The sequence below is a fragment of the Gordionus sp. m RMFG-2023 genome, chromosome 3 (genome assembly GCF_954871325.1).
Source record: "Gordionus sp. m RMFG-2023 chromosome 3, tfGorSpeb1-WG-v2, whole genome shotgun sequence".
In the NCBI taxonomy this organism is placed as follows: domain Eukaryota; kingdom Metazoa; phylum Nematomorpha; class Gordioida; order Chordodea; family Parachordodidae; genus Gordionus; species Gordionus sp. m RMFG-2023.
Genome location: NC_088777.1, coordinates 34,139,107 through 34,164,896, shown reverse-complemented (window position 1 = coordinate 34,164,896; position 25,790 = coordinate 34,139,107). Strand labels below are relative to the sequence as shown.

The following is a 25,790-nucleotide window of genomic DNA, read 5'->3' as shown; positions in this document are numbered from 1 at the left end:
TATTTTAAAAAGGAAAAAATTGTAGTATAAAAAAATCTTCAAAATTTTTTGGAATAGATCTTTAAATATTTTTAAAAAGTTTTTGATAACATCTTGAAAGATTTGTTATGCATGAAAATTAGAAATGATTTACTTAAGATCTTTTTTTACTAAAGAATTTGGAATTTTAGGTAAAATTTGTTCAAAAATCTTTCTCTTTAAAATTATTTTTAAAGATTTTTGCCTAAAAGATTTTTTCCAAACTTTGACAAAATTAGAATAATGAAATATTTATAATATGAATTAGAATCAATTTTAAATGTTATAATATTCTTCCTTTATATTTTCTTTTTACTATCTAAGCTGATTATGTCTTGTTTTAATATAATTTTGTATCTTTTTATATTTGAGTTTAAAAATTATTTTAATTTATACAATAACCTATAATACAAACCATAGTGAAATATAATATATTATAATAAAAAAAAATATTTTCAATAAAAATTATTGATTAATCATATTCAGAGGTGAAACGAATTAGTGTTGTTAAAAAGCTCGATTCGGGTCGATTTTTAAAAATGACCCGATTAATATCATAATCAAATTAATATTATGTAATTGACATTTATTTGTTAAATCTCAAGGTTTGCCTAACAATCCGGCCGTTTTTAAAATTAGGACTAAATCGTACTTTATGACAACACTATCATGAATCTTATTATAATTTGTAAGAAAAATTGTTTAAACAGCTATTTACTAAGAAAAATATTTAATTTGGTAAAAGAAGTGAGCATTAGGATCATATTTTTAATAGAGATTATTTGGCTTTGAGCATTTTTTAGGCACCTGGAATCATAATAATACTTTTCATATTGGAAATGTTTTATAAGGTTCTTTATATATAGTATAGGGTTGATTTGTAGAAAGCATTTTTATATATTTTAATTTATTTGGAAATAAAATTAATTAACTTCTAAATATTGTTTCATTAAATATGTTTTAATTTTTCATAGCTAAACAAATTTATCTATAGTTGGATTAAAATAATTGTCGTATTTTAGAAATCAACAGTCTTTGTCATGTCAATTTGACAGATACCAAGATACTCGCTATTTTATAGCAAGGTTTTTATAAATAATCTAACACAATGATGACAACAGAAAAGAAACTCGTTTTAAGCTTTATTGATTTTTTAAAGGATCAAATAGTGGTAAATAAATCTTCACCAGATTCTGTTGAAAGTTTAGAAGGTTTCGTTTAAATTTACACTTTCTTTATGTAAATATATTCATTTTTTTATTGTAAAATATATTTTTTTAAAATCTAAAATATAGTTGCCATACAGTGTTTGGAAAATGCGTTTGGGGTTACGGCAAATGAATCTACTGATTACATGAAATGTGGGTCTACGAAAATCCTAGATATATATAAAAAAAATATTGACAAGGTTAAATTAATTTTACATATATATATGTATATATATATTTGAAAAATCAGTAGATAGAATTTTGCCTAAGCACCATTTCATAGTTTTTTCTACATAGAATTTATTGTAGGTATTTAGGTCCACTTATTATGGGCATTTAGATATGTTGTATTTAAAAAATAATGATTTTGGGTTTTTACTATTTTTTATAAAAAAATTCGTTGAAATTAAATTATTATTATAAAAATTATTAACTTGATTTATTTTTATTGGAAGGGGAGATTAAACAACTGCTTTCTAAAATGGGGTACAGACCTTTGAAGCAATTGCTTTATAGAAATATATCCCCCCATGTTGATTAGAGTATTTTTTGAATTTTTATGATTTTTACAAAAAACTATTTAAAATTTTATTTATTGCTTTACTACACCCATCTAGTGGGCTCTATACCTTTGAGCTAGGAAAATAGAATAACCTGATGAAAAATAAATACTTCCATCCAAGAGAAGCAGTTACATTTTTTTGACTCTTACTCTTGATTATAAATTTAAAAAATAATATATAAAATAATTTTTATTGCATTATTCAATATATTATAAATAAAAATATTAAAATATAAAGATATTTAAAATTGTAAGCAAAGAGATTTAAAATATTTTTTAAAAAAATAGTAATGTTAAAATAATTTATACTACAATATTTAATTTTTTAAATAAATTTTGTTCCATTGATAAAATGATTAAATTATTAGGAAACAGATTCATAATACTCCAAAGTCATAACCCTTTTGGCACCAACACAAGTTGTAGCAATAGTTAATAAATATTTATATAAAATTAAATTAGGGAGTCAGTAAAATTTGTAAATGATAAGGTATAATAAATGAATAGTTTTTCCAGTTTTAATCTTAACAAGTCTCAGAATCATGAACAATAAGCTGAATAATCTACAAATATTTTAATAAAATAAATTTATAATTCTCAGAATGATGAGTTTTTTGTTTAACTTAGGGATCATCTGTAATATTTACATTCCCCCTTTTTAAATATTTCAAAATTTAGACATTTCATCAAAAACTTGTTTCGAATTCAAATGGTAAAATTCTCAGATATCCATATCATATTTAAAAAGTTTCTCATCACCAATTCTCCTTGGTGTGAAAAACGAGGATTGATTTAAAAATTTAATGGATTCATCATTAAATCTTTCAATAAACTACATTGTTATCAAATAGTGCAACATAAAAAATAAAATATTAATAATGAAGTATATATACCCTTCTTTTTGGATTGAAATGTTTGAAGCCTAGAACCTTCAAAATCAAAAAATAAAATTCTCCTCTTAATAAAAGTTAGAAAAAGATTCAAAAATTTAATAGTATGATCCAATAAGATTAATTAATGATACAACAACTAATTCAGAAGATTTTTTGCTAATTGAATATGATTCATTGCAAACCCTATATCCTTTGACATAGTCTGCAAGCCAAGCTTGTTGTTAATAATATTTTGCCCAAAATGCAAAGTGATAAAATAATTGGTCATTCCATGACAAATCCACCACGATTCTACCGACCCCTTCGATTTTTTTAAAATTTGGTAAGCAAAGAAAGGGTAGTGTAGTTAAGAAATAGCCAAAATTTTAGCCTCGTATCATTTATATTTTTGGAGATATTAGGGTTCAAAGTGGCAAAAATGACGTATTTTTACCATTATCTGCCTTCATTCATTTAAGCATATCTTAAAAACTACATAATTGTAAATAACAAATTTAATATCAAAATTGCGTAGAAAGATTCTACTTTTAGATAAAAAATTTCCGGTCATTTTATTTAATATAAAAGGACTAAAAACAATTTTTTGGAAATAATACGACCTTCAATTTTTTAAAAAAATTTAGTAGTTATTAAACTCTTTCTTTATATTTATAAAAAAAATTAATCTGGGACGCGGCCATCTTCATTCTCAAAATCGATAAAAATGTTTAGAAAAGTGTATAAATATTGTCCCAAAAGGGGGCGTCTTTGTATAAAATTATATATTAATCAGTTTTTAATGGTTTTTCTTGGACTATTTTATATAATTTAAAGGATTATTCATCTTGTAAGTGAAAATAACAATAAATGGGGCTTTCATTCAATTATAGAAATTGTCTATCGATAAAAGAAATTCAATTAATTTATTACTTTATTTATAATTTATTATAAAATTTTTTGCGCATATAACATATATTTAATGAATATTAATAAAATATGTTCAATTAAGTTTCGAGTTCTTGAATATATGAATCAGAATCTTGTGCATTTCATATATGGCGCCAAAAAATTGATATAATTTAAATTTAAAAATCTAATAAACAACTCACCTTTAAAAGATTCTAATTTTTTGGTATCGCATTTACTTTCTTGTGACAACAATGTATAACTACGGCCAGTAGCAGTTAACAGTGAAACTAATGTTAAGATATGACATTTGGACAAGTAAAGAGTGTCGTCTATATTTGAAAATGTAAAGGAATTAGAAGGTCCGGATGGGTTAAAAACTTTATATATATTTCTTCCTGCTTTTAATTTTTCACTAAAACAAAATACGTTAGGTATCCTGATATTTCTTCAATAATTATACTTTCATCATTATATGATAACTATTCTATAGTACTTTCTATTGAATTGGAATACATTTTACTTTTAAATTAATGTAGATATGTTGGAATCAAGGTGTGTATTTTGTGTGTTCCAGGTATAGATCTAGTTTTTGAAAATCTTTTCTTGAGTAATAGATCTTCTTAATCATAATTTATTTTGGTCATCTATTCAAAATATATGACATTAATATTTTCTTTATTTAACTCGTACAATTCATATCATATGATAAGGTTATTAACTTTGAGTAAGGCCTTGTAAACTAGCTCTAGCGGCTAATCTTTTAACAGTGCCACCAATCCCATCACAAACATTTTCCCCGTGTGCTAAGCAGAAAAATGCCATTTCGCCTGTACCCCGAAATCCATCTCATGATGGCAAATATTAATAAAATTTTTATGATTTTTATCATCGGAAAAATAAAAAATTTTATTTGGCCTATAAATTTTATTAATTAAAAAATTTACTAATGTTTTTTTGAAATTATGTACTGCTATTGTATTGTGTTGCAAAGATTCGGATATCATTACGTAATTTAGGCAACAAATATTGGCAAAATTATCTTTATAATATATAACAAAAGGGTGAGCAGTGGATAAAGCTATAGTTTTCTTAAAAATCACATAAAATTAAATATTGGTCTTCGTCTAAGTTCAATTTTAGATTGTCTTGATACAACGATTGTTGCGTTGAAATAAAAAAATGGAGTAATAAAGATTCCATTTTTTCAAAAAAGGCATTGATAAATTCACCTACTGGTTTGGTTATTGTTTCAAGAGTGGTTCTATCTACGGATAGCCATTGTTTGTATGTTATAAATTCGATGTCCTTAGAACGAAACAATATTTCTATTTGATCGCGTAATGTGTTGACCCTGGACAATTATCACATTTGCCCATATAAACTGGATTGTTGAGGCGAATTACAAATTATTAAGTGTAAAATATGTTTGTATGTTTTAAAGGGCAACATATCATTGGTTAAATTTGATCCAATGATCATTAATTTAAAATTTTGGCGGTAGCTGCAATCACATACATGTGTACCACTACCTCCAACGAGTATACAATTTTTGAGCGAATGCTTGCAAATTTCGAAAAACCAATTTTAACATCAGGCCTCATTTCTTTAAAAAATATATGAATTTCTTTCAAATTATCTAAAATTAATCTCTTATGCATGGTATTCTTTTTCCGTCTTTGGTCAAAATCTAAACGCAATCTTTCTTGCCTGGCATGATTCTGCTTATTTCGTCCATACAATAAAATTCTTGTACAATTTTAGCTGTATATTCGTCTATAGTTTTTCCAGGCTTGGGGTTAGGTGTTGATAGAAATCAAAATACCAATAAATTAATTAAAAAATGAATTAATATAGTGAGCATGTATTTTGAATGATTAATCAATTTTAAAATTTTTATTTATTTTATTGATTGAAACACTTATTTATTGTTATTCTAATTTAGTAAGGCTATGCTGATTTAAGAAAATCCGATCCAATATTTATATTGTTTTGGGTTATTTTATGATAATACTTTTATTTTGTTTATAATTTCATAATAATAATAAATTAATATTTGTAATATTTTAAAAATATCAAATTATTTTAAAAAATTGAGTAGAGAAAATTTTGATATTATTTTTTGGCGTCTATGAAATGCACAAGATTCTGATTCATATATTCAAGAACTATAAACTTGGTTAAATATATTAATATTCATTAAATATATGCTATATGGGCAAAATTTTTATAAATTATAAATAAAGTAATAAATTGAATTTCTTTTATCGATATACAATTTCTATAATTGAACGAAAGCCCCATTTATTGTTATTTTCACTATAAGATGAATAATCCTTTAAATTATATCAAATAGTCCAAGAAAAACCATTAAAAACTGATTAATATATAATTTTATACAAAGACGCCCCATTTCGGGAAAATATTTATACACTTTTCTAAACATTTTTATCGATTTTGAGAATGAAGATGGCCGCTGCTAAACCAATTTTTTTATATAAATATAAAGGAAGAGTTTAATAATGTCTACGAAATTTTTTAAAAAAATTGAAGGCCGTATTATTTCCAAAAAATCGTTTTTAGTCTTTATATATTAAATAAAATGGCCAGAAATTGGTAAAAAAAATAAAAAAATTTTTTTATCTAAAAGTAGAATCTTTGTACGTAATTTTGATATTAAATTCGTTATTTACAATTATGTAGTTTTTAAGATATGCTTAATTGAATGAAGGCAGATAATGGTAAAAGTAAGTCATTTTTGCCACCTTAAACCCTAATATCTTCAAAAATATAAATGTTAGGAGGCTAAAATTTTGGCTATTTCTTAGTTACATTGACCTTTCTTTGCTTACCAAATTTTAAAAAAATCGAAAGGGGTCGGCCGAAAATCTCATTTTTTTGCTCATTTGATGTGGAATGACCCTAATATGTTTTAAAAATTATAGCACTAGTCTTGGAAATGGCAGGATCTTTGGAAATCTATGACAAAGCTGTTCTCAGGCCATCATAAAGTATAATTATTTTAGCTTTATAAGCTAATAACCAGCTTCTATAAATATATAAAATAAATATGTTAAATCTAAACAAATAAGTTAATAATATTGAGTGATATTATTGATACTTATAATTTATTACGATTTTGTTACCACTCGGATATACTATATACACTGCATATCTTTTAACCTCACATAAATAAACATGAATATCATCTAAGATCCCTATAACATTTCTAAGGCCTAATACAGATTGGCATAATTGAACAATGATTGAATTTAATGACAATAGCACCACACCAAAGCCTCCTTTTTGGTCTCAGCTTCCAAGCCTGTACTCTGTTCCTTCTACTCACTTTGAAGCACCATCATAGCTTTGCCCAACTAAGTATTCCAGGGGTACATTCATGGAATTAAAATTTTTTTATAAATATCCAACACCAGTCATGTTACTTTACAATATTTATCAATGTGACTTTGGTGTTTAACTATTGTCAATACATCTTACAACATTATTGTTTCTAATTTAGTAATAATTGAGAAGCATCTATTAGATTCAATTTCTTTTTGAATTTTTTTATAACCACTTTTTTTATGATTTCAAGAAGTCTATTTAATATAAAAGATTTGAATATAGTTTGGATTCTAATCCCATTTGTTCTCAAGAATTTATAAAGGGGAGAAATTTATTTACCTTTTTATTATGAAATTTCTAACTTCAAACATTTCAATCCAAAAAGGAAGGGTAGCTAAAATCAGGAGGACTGGCAACCCTAATTATGACATTAAATTTATACAAAAATTTTAATAATGTTTTTGATAGGATATAAAATTAATATCACCAGAGCAAAAGACAGAAGCAGATGATCATAAAAATAAAGGTTTTTTTTTAAAATGCAATATAATTTTAAATATATTATATTAGGGAATGATTTGATAAAACTAGAAAATGCTCAAGAAGCTTTAGAACATTATAACAAAGCTATTTTGATTGATGATTCGGATCCAATATATTATTGTAACAGGTATGTTTATATTGGTTTTAAACCTAATATTAATCATGAAATGACATCATGTAAATATAATTTTTTATCCAATATAATTTGGGCTGTATCTTTTGGTGGTTTAGGGCAAAAATGGCCTAATTAAAATTCAGTTTGTCTAGATTTATATCAAAATTTCCTCTATATTTTATTACTAAAAAAACAAAAGCTTTTTTGAGTTATCACATAAATGGTTAATTTAATTAAAAATAGGCGTAATTACAAAATACACTAAATTTAACAGGTTAGAAATGATTATTCATAACCAAATTGTATAATGATTTTAAACATTATTAACTATATTATTGTACTAAACAGTTATATTTATAACTTCATTGCTTTTCGTAAAGGGTAATATAATGTGTGATATAATATATTATCTACGCAATCAATTTAAGTACCAATATTATTTTTTATGGAAATTAGGGATAGGGCAATGAGTTAATCATGCAAACTTCAGGTAGGTCTTGATTAATTTAAGCTTAAAATTATCACTACAAACCACAGTGATCAGAATTGTTAGTAAAATTTTTAAAACAATTTAAATATTTTTTAACGCCTCTCCTAACTTATTCCTATGGATAAAGCTTAAAATTTGTTTTAGAGTATTCATGGTATGTGTGGATAATATATTAATTAGCGTTTTTAGTTCTATTATTAGATTTAATTCATTAATACCGCTTTCCAGTGAATCCTTGGTCTGTAAGAAAAATATTTTATTTATTGCATATGATCTTAAATCAGCTTCGGATGGTTTGATAAATCAGATATATCAAAGAGGAAGCTAAAATTGTTCTTAAATATTTAAACATAAACATTGAAAACATTTGAAAGCGTTCTTGTAATGACATCATCACAGCCAGATGGAACAAAACACTGAAGAATCAATATTATATTTTTCCTCAAGATTATATATAGGTTCATCCTCAACTTCATGGAAAAATTCTTTTAAGTTTTCTTTTGATGAATTGACTTTATTGCTGATTAATATTTTTTTGGCAAACTAGGAAGAATATCTTTGACCATTCTTCTTAGCGATCTAAAAATTTATCTATTTTATAAGCATAACTGCATTTGATATTGTCTCTTTATATAATCCTGTTTACAAGATTCGCTTATGCCAGAGCATCATACTAGTTAACTAGTAACCAAAAACGAGAAAATTGTTTATTCTTTTGATGAAACCCTCTCCATGCTTCATTTTGGGTCTTTGTTTCTAAAACATCCAACAAACGGTCGTAAATATTACCAAATATCGCTTTTAGATTTTTTAATTTTTCCCTTCTGTTTTTCGCTAACGGATTCAATGTAAACTATTTATATAATGGCAGAAAATATAATACATATATACACTTTACAATACCATAAAAATTCTCAATAGTCAAAAATCTTAGGTGTCACAAAGCAACTAGTTGAGTCTATGACAAACTTAAAACATAATCACGCTCTTCAATTCATTTCTAAAAATTAATACATGGACGACCTTTAGTAATCTCTTACATAAATAAAATAACAATCATTAGTCATGTCATTATCATACCCTTCAACTTCCACTTGGTTTGATATTTGTCTTTTACTGGGCTGGGCTGGACAATTGTTCAATTTTTTTTATGGGCCAGACCAAGGTTTTGAAAGTGTAGCTGATAAGACAAGTTTATGTCGCTTTTATTCATAAAAAGTTATTATGGGCTGGGCCAAAAAATTATCTTTGCTAGGCCAGTTTTCGCCCACCTTTACTTTCTATATGATATTTTTTAAATAATAAATTATCTAAAAGTTACTATCACCATTTTCTATGTCTGGCCTGAAAGAGGCTTTGAGTTTGACTGAGCTGTGCATATCTCTAACATTAAAATATGGCGTAAGTTATTTTATAGATTGATTTTTTTTCTATTATCATTCAAAAGTTAAAAAATTAATGAATGAATTTATATTAACCTATTTATGATCACGCTTTTTCCAGCCGGTAAAATTCTTGATTTTTTCAAATTTTATTTATTTTAGTTTATCTAAGAAATCATTTAAAATCGGAACGAAAAAATCATCCTAAATAGAAAATCTGAACCGTCGCATATCTGCAACGTTGACCATTAGGGGTATAAAAATAAGATAAAATTATATTATTGCAAAAAATCGAAATATGATAGATAATTCCAAAATTTATTTTTTGCATTTATAAGATAATATTTTATAATTTTAATATTTTATGAAATTTTTGAAAACAATCAATATGTATTGGTATTTGACACATGTTACATATATATCTTGTCTGACTATGACAAAGCTTACAACGTCGCCTTTTGTTATCGATAAGTTTTAACATAATGACCATAAGAATTTTCAGGTTTTTTGAGAAAATTGACTAGAATGGCCTCTATTTGTACACTCATCTTTTTTTTAACGGGAGTTTTCAAATGTGTCATAGTTATTTCCCGCCAAAATGTTAGTAATGATTTTTTATCATCAGGATTCACTCGATTCCATAACTTCCATGAATTTACTACTGCTACGTCAATAAAATTGCTAAAAATAGATCACCACTATTTTTACCTCGTATATTTATTCTGTATGTTGACACTAGGTTATCGCACATATCAAAGCCACCCATATTACAATTATATGAATTTAAAAGTTTTGGTTGTGTAATTTTGTTTTTGAGAAAATCTTTCGATAGAATCTTGATACGTTGCATAGAGGGCTAAAAACTTTACATGTTGAGGCAACTGTCACCACTGAACTATCATTTTATCGAACTACAAATATTTCTTATATCTTTTCAAATCGGTAGTCGTATTAGCCCCTCTCTTTTTTTGCCATAACTTTAATTGTTTTTAGGGAAGAATTTTCAAGTCTATTTTCTCTTATAGTCTCAGTTGCGAAAAATTCAAGATGCATCAAATGTGATAAAAGCCTTAGGAGATATAAAAAATTATTGAAGTAAATAGAATGTAAAATTTGTAACAACCATATTTCCTAATCCAAGATTCGAAGCTATTGGACTTTTATTTTTACCTTGATATATATTAAATGCAAGTGTATATCCATTGGAGGAAGCAAGGGTGCATGATTTATATCCAAATCGAATGGCTTACCAAACATTTTACTGGGATTTCTTCCTCGATACGGTATCATTTGCTCATATATCCTTAAATTATATAAAAATATACCAAATTGTTGAAACTTTTTATTTAGTGAATTTGAATATGGATGTACTTAATAAAGATTATCCTCTTCATTAAGTGTTGAATCTATATATATAATCACCGTAATCAAGAAATGAACGTTTTCGTATAATCTTAATGTTAATTTTTATTTTTTCTATCAACTTTCCTATTCTCTTAATGTTAAATAAATCGATGGAGACTATATATATCTAATGTTAAATTTTAAGAAAATTTTTTGTACATCACGGGATTCGAACATATGACTTAACGTTTTAAAGGCAAATATTCTTCCACTCAGCCACCTTCAATATTAAATTTTGTAATATAATCTTTCTTATATATGTTATTATTTTGCTATTAACATATTTTTAATTAATTTATATAATTTAGATCTTATTGTGTTATATTAAAAAGAATACTAACCTCACCTCATTATGGTAAGAATGAATATTATTAAATTTAAAATAGCAAATTAAATTATATTTTGCCAATTGAAAAATAAACATTTATCTCATATTAATTTTAGCGTAAGTATTTATATTCAATCAAAGTAAAATTTATTAATTTTTATAAAATTATTTTTATATTACTATTTAGATTTAAAAAATAAATTTAAATTATTTATCACCCCAAAATATGGCAGTAAATTTTTTTTTATCTCAACCACAATATGGGAGCTCTGCAAATAGTATAAAATACCTATTTATCAATATCTTCCCATGCCAGAAAATTAACCTCCCTCACTAATCTTAAGTACTTATTATAATTTAGATTTAACAAATAAATTTAGATTATATTTAGCCAATTGAAAAATAAACATTTATCTCATATTACCATCCCAAAATAGGCCAGTATAAAAATTTTATCTCAACAACAATATTTGAACCCTGGAAATGACATACAATACGAATTTATCAATATCTACCCTACATTTTTAATTACAATTTCATATATTTTACGCCAAATTTAATAAAATGAAAAAATAATCACTAAAATTTGTCTATTTTATATAAAAAAATGTATTTAAAAAAAAATTTCATATAATAGTTCAAGATTTTATTATTCCCGTCATTCTTGACGGGTTATCAACTAGTTATTAAATAAATGTAGATATTTTTTTGATATCGCAAAATGTATGTTGTGTCATTGAATTCCTAACGATTGGTATAATAATATCATTGTCATTCGACCAATACATTCTTTCTTGCGATAAGGAATGGTATCCTGATAGCAAAAGAATTCCTATAAATTTTTTTATCTCTGACTCGGTTGTAATAAAATTTGTTCTATTGTTTTGTTTGGAATAAATATGTGATTGATTCACAAGCAGTGAATACATATCTTAATCAAAAATGGAGTTTTTCCGATCAAATCAAATTGAAGATTTGATTATAATTCCTTATCATTATCAGTAGATCTAGATGTGTAAATTGGATCAATTTTTCTCCATTTTAAATTATTTCGAAAATTTAATTTGCTCTCTTGATTTTTAGGTATTGAGGATTTTGAAACAATATCAATGTCTGCTGGATTATGGATTTCGATCTCCCCTGCAGTATCTAATGGAAGATTAGATGTGTCGGTGTGATCGTTTTCATCGAAATCTTCTTCATCTCTAACTAAACCAGCATTATGAGGTATAATTACAACATCTGCTTCATCACCAGAGCCTTCATCTAAAAACATGGATAGGGCTTCATCAACTGTTAGAAATTGTTTTGTCTTAATAATATTCTATTATTATTTAAAAATTTGGTAAATATAAAATGATTATAAATAATTTTTATATTCAAATGAAAAAATATAATGATAATAACAATAAAATTTTTAATTTTCTGGAATTTTTATATAAATAATAAAAATATTATGAAGAAAAAATAGTATTTTTGTTTAGTAAGAATATAAACTAAAATTTATTATAAAATATTTTGCCAAATTTTTTTTAGAAAAATTACTTTTTTTGAACCCTTATGTGGTCATCGTTGCATAAATGGTATAGTAAAAAACATATGATTATAAGTTCGAGAATAGATATGATGGGCCAAAATTAATTAGAATAGGCTAAGACATCTATAAGAAATAAATTTATGTCAATTACAATACTCTTTCAACGAGGGAGCTTATAACATATGGTATTTTAATAGTCCAAAATTGTCAAAGCATAAGCTTTATGTTTATGTCATAAAATAAATTTTTTATAAATAAAATAAATAAGCTATGCAATATGTAGATTTGCTGAGCTTGAATTGGCCTGAAGATTTTATAAAGATTAATATTTATTTAAAGAAAATGTGAATGAAATATTTTAAATTTTATATAAAATTCTGTAAAATATTTTGCATGAGTTGTCTGGCTAATTTTTAGCCCGGTTAGGTTTGTTGGCTGAGGCAGATTTATAATATAAAAAAACTGCAGAAATCTTTTATAGATTGATAATTGAAAGAAGTCAATCAATAAAAAAAACTTATACAATATTATGTTGGGGATCTGAACACCCCAACCCAAAACTTCATCCACGGACCACGCATTGAAAATTATATGATATGAACCTTTTAGATCATTATTTAAAATATTTTTTTTATGGAAACATTGATCATTTATGGAACGAAAATATGCCATCTATAGTATAAATAAAAGATTAATTTGCTCATTTTATATTAGTTTTATGGATTTTACTTATGATGTCGTAAAATCTCATCTCTAATTTGTTTTTTATTAATGTATATAGTAATGTTTGTTTAAAATTTTATTAAGATCAAAGCGACTCCTTTCCTTTATTTTAATACTAAATTTATTATTTTCATGCTTGTGGTTTTTAATTAATTATCAATTAAATGAAAACCGACATTCATAAAAAATGCTTCTACCCCTGATATCTTAAAAAGTTTTAGAAGGTGGAAATTTTGCTTTAAATATATAAAAACTGAGAAATGTCTTAAAATCATGTTTTTTTGATCAATCTTTCATGAAATGACCCTAATATGGCATAACCAGAGGACCCCTCATATTGGCAAATTTGCAAAGTTTTGTAAATATCATTCTAATAAATAAAATTTGATAACTCCCTCTCCTTCCAATAAGTAAATATACAAAACAAGAAGAAATAAATAAAATAAGAATAAACAAATTTTAAATAAATTTTAAGAATAATTACTATAGCCAGAAAATAATATTTTTGAGGGGGGTGAAACTCTCCATCGATTATTTTTTAATTAATTTATTTTTCATATATATTTATTTCCAAGAGCCGCAGCTTATTTGAAGTTGAACGATGTGAATAATGCTATAAAGGATTGTCAAAAAGCTCTCCAGCTTAACCCATCATATGGCAAAGCATATGGCAGATTGGGGTAAAAAAATTTGATTTCAATTTATCATTAAAATTATGCTTGAAAGATTATTATAAACCGAATTATATAATAAACATCATTTTATGATGATATGGTTTCATAAAAAAAACATAATCATCAGATTTGTTAGAACCTTATTTTGTGTGTAATGTTATTTAAGCATGCATGCTGAGCTTAAAATTTTGGTCAACGAGTCATTTAAATTGCCAAGGTAAGGTTATAAAAAAAAATTTTAAACAAAGTTTTAGTAAATATTTATAGATTGAAAAATAAAAAAATAAACAACGTTATTTTCTAATAATTTTCTCATCATTATGATTTTTTTAAAAAGGCTAATTTTTTAATTTTCAGAAATCACCATTTTTACAAAAATCATAAAAATTTTGTTATCCTAAGAAAATTTAGAATTTTATTTTATATTAAACTCTTAAGATGTTGTGAGTATGTAAGTATGTGCACTTATTAAGATATATGCAATTTAAAGTTGGGGATGTCAAACCTCTCATTTTACCTTAAATAAACTTGAAAAACTTTTTGCAGCCACTAAATTTTTTTTATGATTGACTACATTTTTTAAATTTAATGATTTTTTTGGGAATAGAATTTACCTTTTCTAAAAAAATGGATATACTTGATTAAAATATATATATATATATATATACATACTTATTTTTTGAAATCTTAACTTGTAATTTTTTTTACTTTTTCAATCTTACTTTGTAATTTCTCTTATCTTCATTGCAATATTTTTAGATATTAAAAATAATGCTATATCCTAAAAGTAGAACAAAAAATTTAATTTGTATGTTAAATTTTTTTTAAAGGATACAAATAAGAGAAAATAGTATGAATGAACAATAAAAAAAATAGAGTAACTTTTTCTTTATTATATCTAGCTTAGCCTATATAGCTGCTGAAAAATTTACGGAAGCCAAATCCTGTTACGAAAAAGCTCTCTCGCTAGAACCTTCCAATGAGAGCTACCAAAATAACTTAAAAGTATGAAAAGGCAAAAAAAATATTTAGTTGAAACAATATTTTTTAAAATCCTAATGTTTTTTTAAACCTATAAACTTTAATAAGTTTCCTCTTTATTATAAAATTGATAAGAAAGCCATAAATTCAAACACTATTTACTGAAAAGGAAGGTATGATATATTAATTCTAAATACTGTATAATCAGTACATGTACTCTAGGAAAAATGCTTAATTTTCATATTCCAAGAATTTTCCCCATGAATTTACAATCATTTTTATACTAATGTGACTTTTTTACTGTATGCATAAAGATAGTAATTGACAAATTGGCCGACGCACACATGACAACAGACAAATCGGGAACCGCCCAATCCATTCCTGGTGGGATGGGCTGTTTAGGAAACATATTTGGGATTTCGGGGGCCGGCGGTGTCGGAGGCGGAAGCACTAATTGTGCCAATAATCTAGATTTCGGTGCCATGTTAAACAATCCAGCACTGATCAATATGGCCACTAATCTTATGGCAGACCATAATATTCAAAAGGCGTAAAAAACCATTAAATTTTTAAAACGCTTCCTTTCCTTTTTAATATAAACGATCTTCATAAAAGTTTTTAGCACAGTAAAAGTAAGCTAACATTTTGATAGAGGCTTTATTATATTGAAGAATATTAAGAATAAGTTTATTAAATAAAACGCTCAAATTAATAATTAAATCGTGAGTTAAATAAAATTCAAAAGGGGGGAATCTGTATTTCCATAAAATATGGGAGCTTATGTGCGAATAGAATTAAGTTGTTATTAAAAATTTATCAAAATATAAATTTTCGCCAAATTTTGTGTCAAAAGGGATTATTTCTTAACAAAAATAAGAATGAATTTTAGAAAATATAATGAAAACCATATTTGTTTTGTCTTAATAAAATTTAAGTTTTCATGGTAAACACTCATAAAATATAATAATTTATAGTGCTGTAAACATTTCTAAAAAAATCGAACGCGTTCATGATCAAGTTCATGTTCAAAAAAAGGAACACGTTCACGAACGCGTTCACGTTCACGAACGCTTCACGTTCACGAACGCGTTCACGTTCACGAACGCGTTCACGTTCATAAAACCGTTCAAAATTTTATGATTAATTTTTATTAAATTAAATTTAATATAAATAAACTTATATTTTTTACTACAATATATTTTAGCCATGTTAAAAAATAATATAGTTATATTTTGATAATATAATATAATATAGCGAATAAAAAGATATTTTTATTTATAAAAAATTTTTCTTATTAAATTTTAATAACAATTGTTTTCAAAATATTTATCTGATAGACAGGAACACTGGCAGTTAATACGGCATTAGCCTAAACGCGCTCTACAGGGGAAGATGAGGGGATTTAGGTATTATACTTAATAAACAGCTCTTTTAACGTGGAGAATTAATTAAAAACATATTGTTTTGTTATTTGCAAAAAATTGAGATAAGTTATCTCCTCCAATCCATTCTCTACTCTCGACAAAAAAAGGATATCTCGAAATTAACAGTTCTCTAGGGTTTTCAAAGCATTTTTTTCAATAACGCTATAAGTTTTATTTTAATAGGTTCGTTCTGTGGAAGTTTTATCCATGGCCATTGAAGTTTGAATTCTGGATGTATAATTGCAGAAAGAACATATTGATCCTTATATATATGTTCAAATCTTTAAAAAATATAAAATAATGTAATTAATTGAGAGTGATAGGTTTAATACCTTTTATTAATCCCATTTAATACGGCGTCTATCAATGGTTGACCATATTTGAGGCCACTAATTTTTTTAATTTTAAAATAACTATCGTTTTTGTTGGGGTCAAATATCCCAAATGCATTATTTCTTCAAATTTAATGATTTAACTTAGTTATATCATATAAAATCAAATAATTAATATTAAAATCAAATGTCGTTTTAAGAACCTGAAGATTTTGACAATATAATACTTTTTGGCCACATTTTACACTTGGTAAGCATTGGATTAGTTCCTTTAATATAGGATGTTAATGTAAAACATTTATCATATTTGGCCATAGTAATGATAATTCATCTGATTTTGGATTTTCTGAATCAGATGATGAGGATTAAATAATAATATCCATGCTTATGCTAATCTATTAAATTAAAATATAAACAATAAAATTTAAACTAATAAACTATAATAATGGTGTGTTAAAAAAATTGAAATGTGAAAAGGAAATACACAGCCGATAAAAAATTTGGAAATATTAAATTTTTCAAATAAATAAAAATAAAAGTATTTTTACAATTGAACGAACGTTAAATTCGAACGCGTTCATCATAAAAAAAGGAACGCGTTCACGTTCAAAGTTCATCAAAAATAAAAGGAACGCCGTTCATCATTTTTTTCAAAAAAACGAACTTCAATAATTTATGATTAAAATATGGCGAACCTATTTAATTATAGGTGAATTTGCAGGAAATATTAATATCAGTAAATGTGGTGATATTGATATTTTTTTGTGAATAAAAAAAGTGGCTTGTAATCATTTAGGGGAAAAATCCCTAACAGTCCTAGAGGGGAGGGGGCAAGGGTGCTAGTCAAATCATGTCAAATAGTAGGGGTTAGACAGTTATTTCTGTTGGAGATGTTTGTGCACAAGGTGCTTGCTAAAAAGATTGAGGCAGTGTTTGACGTCCATTATTTAAGTGCCTGTGGAAATAAGTCATTCAGGTTGATGTCTATGATGTCCATAATCGGGGTTAGAATGGTTGAATAATTCGGCTCAGAGTAGACATGTTCATGGGATTATCGATTCATCTTGATCTTTCACATTGATTTACTTTGATTATTGTAAGCTTTAAAACATTCCTCTCATTATTTTATTATGATCACCTCTTACTTTTAACCACAATTTTTCGTTAATAATTAAATGTTCTAGTATATTTATCAGAGATCTGTAGAGGTACCATTTCGGCGGCCCGGCCCGGATTCAAAAAAATTTCAGCACAGGCTTTTTTAAAATTTTTTCGGCCTGTCCTGGCCCTCATTTTATATTTTCAGGCTTGGATTTAAAAAAAAATTATTTTGTCCTGATCAGGATTTTTTTTAAATATAGGAAATTTATTTTATAGATAATATAATGATAGCGATTAAAAAATTTAAGATAAGGCCCATCCTGTGTACCTGGCTGGGCCTGCAGGGCTCTGATATTTATTATTAAAAGTATTGGGTAATACTTAAGTACTTTAAGTAATGTGTGATTTCAGTGAGGGAACCAAGAAAGTTAAAATTACTCGATTTTGGTTTTTGAGGAGTAAATACCTTTTCAAGAAGATATAATCTATTGAAATACACACCATAAAAAGCATCCAGATATAGATTTTTTGATTGGGGAATCTGAAAGAAGGGAAATGGAGATAATAGAGAGTAAGGAAATGAGAAGGGTAGAAAGAAAAGAAATAGATAAGTTGATATCATCTCCTTTTAATGACGATTTCCAGGTAGGCCAGTTTTCCCTCTGATTTTTTTTTCCATTTTTGTTGGGCCTCAGCATTTTGTAAGATTCATTTTTCTCATATCTGCCCCTATCATATTTATCCACGTCATCTTGGTCCTCCTATTTCCATCAAGATGCATCTCTTTACCCAGTCATCTTTTGCCTTACGTTCCACATGCCCAAATCATCTAAGTCTATTTCTTCGCATTACCACTCAAAATATTTCTATACCCAATGCTAGTTTTTCTTTCTCTCAGAGATACCCCACACATCCATATAATCATCCTCATCTCTGATCTTTCTAATTTGATTTTGTGGGTCGCATTTATTGCCCATGTTTTACCGCTATAACACTAAACAACTCCTTACACAGTTTACATAAACTTTCCCCTTTAACTTCAGAGAGACGCTTTTATTTGTTTAAATAGATGACATCTCTTTGAACTTCTTACATGCTTGTCTGAAAGCAGCTATATCACCCAAACAAAATTTTCCCACTTTTTCCACAGTTAACTCATTGCTAATATCCAAACCACCATTTTCTACATTATCAGTATTAAGTACCCCTATTATGTGTGTTCTACAACTAAAGGTCATTCTTGCTAACATCAGACTTCCTTTTATCACGCTACATCTTTTGCACCCATTTCTGGTATCTGGTGCTTGAATTTCTAGAAACTTCTTTCCCTCATACATCACATGGCTGGTTGCCGGATTCCTCCGTCTTCAGATTTTCCCCACTAATCATCACCTTCTTTACGCATTCATTTTCAGGCTTTTTGCTTCCATAGCCATCTTCCATTTACTAATTTAATCCCTTAATTTTTTTTCACTGTTTGCCATTATTACAAGGTCATCTGCATATAATAGCTCGCAGGGAAGTCCTTCACGCATTTATCTAGCCACCACATCCATTACTAAGATAAATAATAATGAACTTAGCATGGATCCCTGATTAAGTCCTACCTTCACTTCAATTTTCACTATCTCATCATCCACCCGTACTGGAGTTTGTGCTCCCACATACATCGCCTTAACTGCCATAACCAACCATTCTTCCACCTGATTTTCCCAAGGCCTATCTAGTAACCTTGCGTATGACCCAACCAAATGCTTTCTCCAAATCAGCAAACGCATAATACAGTTACTCTTCCTTCGTAGATACTTCTATATTGTTTGTCTCATCACAAAAATTGCATTTGTCGTGCTTTTCTCCAATCCCGATGTGACCCCAAACTGCATTTCATTAATTTTAGTTTGTTCCCTTATCCGCTTCCCTATCACCCTCTCAAAAACTTTCATTGTATTCCAAAGTTTGATATCTCTGTAAGACCCACAAAGAAAGAATAGTTTCTTCTGTGACAATTTGATTGGCTAAATACATTAACCATTCAATCCCGAAGTCATTAGAACCTTTAAACATCTCTAATACCAACCACCCTTGTTAAACCCGCGGTCTTTCCTTTTTTCATCTTTTTTACTGCTTTCTTAATTTCGCCCTTGCCAAATTTACACCCTGGACCTTCTACCTTTGTACAACTAACATCAATATCTCATTCATTTTCTTTATTCAAAAGTCCTTCTATGTAGATTTTCCAGGTGTTCTTAATACAACTACTATCAATCACCATTTTTCCTTCCATATTTTTCAAACACTTAACAACCACATCCTGCCTCTTTTTTGCCATTCGGACCACAGATCCCATTCCTTCCCCCCATTCCATTTCTTCTGCCGTTTTTCTTCTTGCACTTTCGCTATTATTTTCTTAGCATTTCTTTTCGCTTCCTTGTAAATATTATTATCACTATTTCCTTTACTATTACACCACTCTTAAGCACTTCCGTTTCTCGCCCACAGCTTTCGCTACCTCCTGATTCTACCCCCATGTCTCCTTATGTCTAGGCGGCCCTTATGTCCATTCACATACTTCCTCAGTTGTCCTCACCCATGTTCTCCTTATGGCTTCTCCCATGCTTGTGCCACCTTCGGCTCTGATATCGCCAAGGTCATATTGAATTGACGTCTAGCACTCTCCTTCAATTTCCAAACCTTCAGCCTTGGCACAAACTTTCTTTAAGTGATTCTGGCGCCTTTAAAAGTGAGATCTCCTATAACTAGTCGGGGCTGATTAATACACTCCTCTCCCGGTATCACTTTCACATTTTTTACTATGCTCCTATCACATCTCCTTACTACAAATAATTCACTGCACTTTTAGCACTACCCGACTTGTAAGTCACCAGCTTCTCTGATTATTTCTTAAACATTGTATTACAAACAGTCATATCCATGGCATCACTAAAATCCTCTCCCCTTCCCGATTTCTCATTCCGTTACTCCTTCATAACCTCACTACTCCCTCCCACAGGTCCATTCAGATCACCAGCCAGGATAATCCCCTCATCATTTGCCAGTCTCGATGTCATCTCCAATATACTGTCCCAAAATCTATCTTTCACTTCTTCTAACCTTAGGAACATATGCCGAAATAATATTGTATAGCTTTCTACCAAAAATCATCTTGATAATCATTATCTGGTTATCTAGCCTCGATTACTTTGTTTACCCATTTCTTGCAACCAATACCCCAACGCCCACACATCTATATGCCTTCTATGCAATACATCGACCACGTCTCCCGCTCTTCCCGTCATTCTCCCAACATTCCATGTTCAACTCTTACTCCATCCCCCTTAAACTGGCTTCTCCACTTATTATCAGGTCGTTTATGGCCGTCATATGTTTCATTTTCACGAATCGTGGTTCCACCAGGTTTACCACCCTTCTTTTTATCGTAGGCGGATAAGAAGGCCCACGGGGTACTTTGGGCTATTCCCCGCCCATTCTTTATTGCAAACGTTGCTACATTTTATAGCAACGTTTTCATAATCGGATGCCTTTCCTGAAGTCAACCCCTTTAAGTGGTTTTTACACTCCGTCTAGGAGATAATGATCCTATTCTAGATCCAGACCACAGGGAATCTTTTAGACCTCCATTAGCCGCCAAAAGACTTTGCCACTCCCCCGCCATGATAAGGCTGAAGTTAGGATTTTGGGGATAAATTAAATAGATATAATTTTAAAATTTTATAAAATTTATATTTTTTATAATAGTTTATCAGGTATGTTAAATAATACTACTACTACTACCTCTAACTCACCTGGCAATTTGGACGCATTTCTAAATATGTAAGTTCTTTGAAGTATATAAACAAAAACTATTTTATTTGAGACTAAAAGCATATTTTTAAAATTTGTTTATTTTTTAATTTAACTTTTGGTAATTTCTATCATACTGGACCATGATTTGGGCACCATTTTTTAAGCATAGGGAAAAGAATAGGGTTAAACATTTTACAGGGCACTCAATTTTTGCAAGAAATTTAATGTTATCTGATCGTAAAGTTAGTGACTTATTTATATAATTGATTAAACTATAATTATTTATTTTTTCTAAAGCATTTAATGTTTAGCTAACATATATTTTAATAGTTGAAAAAGATCATCCATAACTATTCTATTTTAAATTTACAAATTATTTTATAGTATTTTTAATTTTACTCTACTTGCCACATTACCTTTCACAAAGTGGTCAACAGCTGGCCTCTCAGATTCAAAATAGGAATCCAGAATTGATAAGTCAATTAAGGAATCAATTCACCAGCCTAAATCCACCACCTCATGACCCTCAAAGCGCCGAGAACATTACAAACATCAATCATCACAATTCCTCATCAAACGAAACACCGCTTGATCCGAAGCCTAAGAATGCAGATGGTAACAATAAGGGCGATGGCGAGGCTGAAAATAAGAAGAATCAATAATATTTAAAAAGATTATGTTACATAATAAAGTTTAATTCAAAAGGAATAATATTTGTGTTATATAAAAATGCTTTTATATTTCACGCTTAAATAAATGTAAAATTATTGAAGTAATTATTTTAAACAAATTTTTTAATATATTACCCAAACAATTAACTAATTGATTGGTTTATATACATTACATATATATTAACCATTATTTCTAAGTTTTTCTTTTTTTATAACATGCGTGTATGTATTAGAAAAACTTCTTTAAAAATAGTTCTTTATCTTTTATACCAAAGTTTATCATCTCTATATGGTAGTCGGTTTAGATATATTAATTTATTATTGTTATTTTAGTAATTTTTTATTTTTCATATAACATTTTATTAATATGATTATGAACATATATATGATATTGTATTTAAATATAGTGTCTTTTTCTAACAAAATAATTAATAAAAGCTCAATGAGCTGAGGATTTACTAAACTTTTTTAATAATATTTCTTTTCGTGAAATTTAATTTTTTTAAAATTCGGTGTTACCAAAAACCCCAAAATAATTTAAAAATAAAACTTAATGCTAAAAATACAAAGATGATAACCTTTTCAATTATCATTTATGAGTAAAAAAAATTTATGGCAATACACGATAATATATTTTGAAAGCATAAAACTTTCAATATTAACGTTGAAAACCTTAAAACATTTATTCGTGATTGTAATAAGCCTCCTTTAAGAAAGTTTGGGATACAGATTCTGGAATTATTTTATATTTATTAACTTATAATTATTTTATATATAAGAAGTTATTCTAGAAAGTAACTATTACATTTTACTTTACTCAATAGTAACATCATTAAATTGACCTTATTGTTAGATAGGGCACATTAGCAAAGTAGATCGTTACCAAAACGTTGCACGTTGCTATAAAACGACCCTTTGTATTTTATCAATTGATATATATTTATTATACAAATAGCAAAATGTGAATATCAATAATTACACTAAAAAGTAGATATCAGTTTTTTATAATTGTAATGCTTGAAATATTAATAATATAATTGTAATCTGATAAACATTTATCTTTAAGCCATAACAAGCCAATTCAGCGAGATTTTTAACGCGAAACAATTTTTAACTAAAGTTTAATCTCAAAGGTAATATTATGAAACTACAATAATTTTGCAGAAAATTTAAAATAAAGACAATATCGCAAATTCATTTCCGCGAACCCTTTATAACATATTTTTTGCTCTGAATGTATTAGGTCCGTGAAGTTGGCGGAACGATGTGAGGATCAATTAACAAAACCTATGCCAATATTTAGAGTCTTAATTGATCTTCAAACTAAACATCAGCGGAATCAAAGGTTAATGGGTTTTAAGCAAAATAAGGAAAGTGTGAAATTTTGAAGCTGGTGGAACGATTTGAGGATCAATTACTAAAACCTAACCCATTGTATAGCCCGTTAATTGATCTTCTATCCGGAAAGCAGCGGAATGAACCGTTACTAAGTTATGAGCAAAATAAGAAAGTGTTGGCACTTTGCCAAAACCGAAAATATAAAAGATAATGATCTGAAACTTGGCAATTATGTAGTATTTAATATGTACGTTAATAATCAAAGCACGTATCCGTTACATTAACCGTGACCGAGTTATAACGGTTTTAAAAACGTGAAGTTGGCGGAATTATTTAAGCTGGCGGAACGACTTGAGGATCAATTACCGAAACATATACCAGTAGTCCGTTAATTGATCTTCTATCCGGAAAGCATCGGAATGAACCGTTACTGAGTTATGAGCAAAATATGAAAGTGTAGTCACTTTGCCCAAACTGAAAATAAAAAATATCATGCTCTGAAACTTGGCAATTATGTAGTATTCAATATGTACGTTAATAATCTCCAAACCGCATATCCGTATCATTAACCATAACCGAGTTATATCCGTTTTAAAAACGTGAAGTTAGCGGAATTATTTTTAGAAAGTGAAGATCAATTACCGAAAATAATGCCAATGTGAAGTCCGTTAATTTATACTCCAGAATCTTTAAACCGTATACCAGCGGAATAAACCGTTCGTGAGTTATGAGTAAAATAAAAAATGTTGGCACTTTACCAAAACCAATAATAAAAAAGATTATGTTTTGAAACTTAGCAATTATGTAGTATTCAATATGTACGTTAATAATCTCCAAACCGTATATCGGTATCCCACGTAACCGAGTTATATCCGGTTTAAAAGCGTGAAGTTAGAATTATTTTTAGAAAGTGAGGATCAATTACCGAAAATAATGCCAATGTGAAGCCCATTAATTGATCCTCCAGAATCTTTGAACCGTATACCAGCAAAATAAACCGTCCATAAGTTATGATCAAAATAAAAAATGTTGGCACTTTGACCGATTAAAAAAGATTATGTTTTATCTGTTTGATTTTGCCCAAGCTACAAGGTTTAGGCCAAGGCCTGATGTATAGCAGTGTTATATCAAGAATAGCGCGGCCCTGCCATAACCGATCTATGGAATATTTTTGTTGGGCTTTTGACCCATCTGGTTTGTAATTATCTCTGGCCGGACCGTAAAATATATTATATACAAATTGTTTAGTCCGGCTCCATCTTTTTAACTTGTCACATTGTCGAGCTTCAAGCCAAGCCGTGTTGACAACTATCAACGATTAAACATGTATTAATAATCATTTAATTTTAGTAAGAAGTCAAATTAATTCATATTAACATAACCAGCTTATAAATTTTTAAATGTCTAATATTTTTTTAAACCGGATTTTTATAAAGTATTTGAATTGTAATTTTTTACAAGATGGTGCATATAACTCCTGTACTATTAACCTAGTTTTCATTGTCTACCTCTACATTCATTCCTTTAAAATATAAATTTCATATGATAATTTGCGAATTGCACTAAAATATATATAATTTAATATAAAACGTATTATTTTTTTTGTTTTTCAGCTATAAAATATAACGATTAAAAAAAATACGTAACATTTAAAAAAAAAATTCAACCAATAAATATACTGATGTAAATCGTAAACAATTTTTACTGAAAAAGAATAAATGTAAGATAAATAATTTTGTTGATAAACGGTCTAGTACTTGAGCAGAATTAAGATAACATCATTGACCATCTTTAATTATTAAATATATCAATCTATATATTGAGAATCACGATAAAATTTGTAGTTTAAGGATGTATATATATCGTTATATAATGTATATATTTAGAAAAAAGATTGAATAATAATTTTTTTTTTTTTTTAATTTTTAAGACAGAAATTTATATACATTCGCAATCATAATTGAATCTGCAGTTTTATGATGTTTATATCAGAGACCTGCGGAGGTACCTGCACGGCCCGGTCCGGATA

The 25,790-nt window shown here is 27.7% G+C and overlaps 1 protein-coding gene across 1 annotated transcript; it reads left to right on the top strand.

Moving 5' to 3' along the window:
- The first annotated feature begins 1,083 nt into the window (after nucleotides 1-1,083).
- LOC135926308 (small glutamine-rich tetratricopeptide repeat-containing protein alpha-like) lies at nucleotides 1,084-22,524 on the top strand. Its single transcript, XM_065462134.1, has 9 exons — nucleotides 1,084-1,229; nucleotides 1,314-1,426; nucleotides 7,383-7,440; nucleotides 7,485-7,584; nucleotides 14,012-14,116; nucleotides 15,013-15,115; nucleotides 15,406-15,641; nucleotides 21,705-21,779; nucleotides 22,180-22,524. Exons 1-9 carry the CDS (start codon nucleotides 1,127-1,129, stop codon nucleotides 22,412-22,414), a joined length of 1,128 nt encoding a protein of 375 aa, XP_065318206.1. The 5' UTR covers nucleotides 1,084-1,126; the 3' UTR covers nucleotides 22,415-22,524.
- Nucleotides 22,525-25,790: the final 3,266 nt, after the last annotated feature.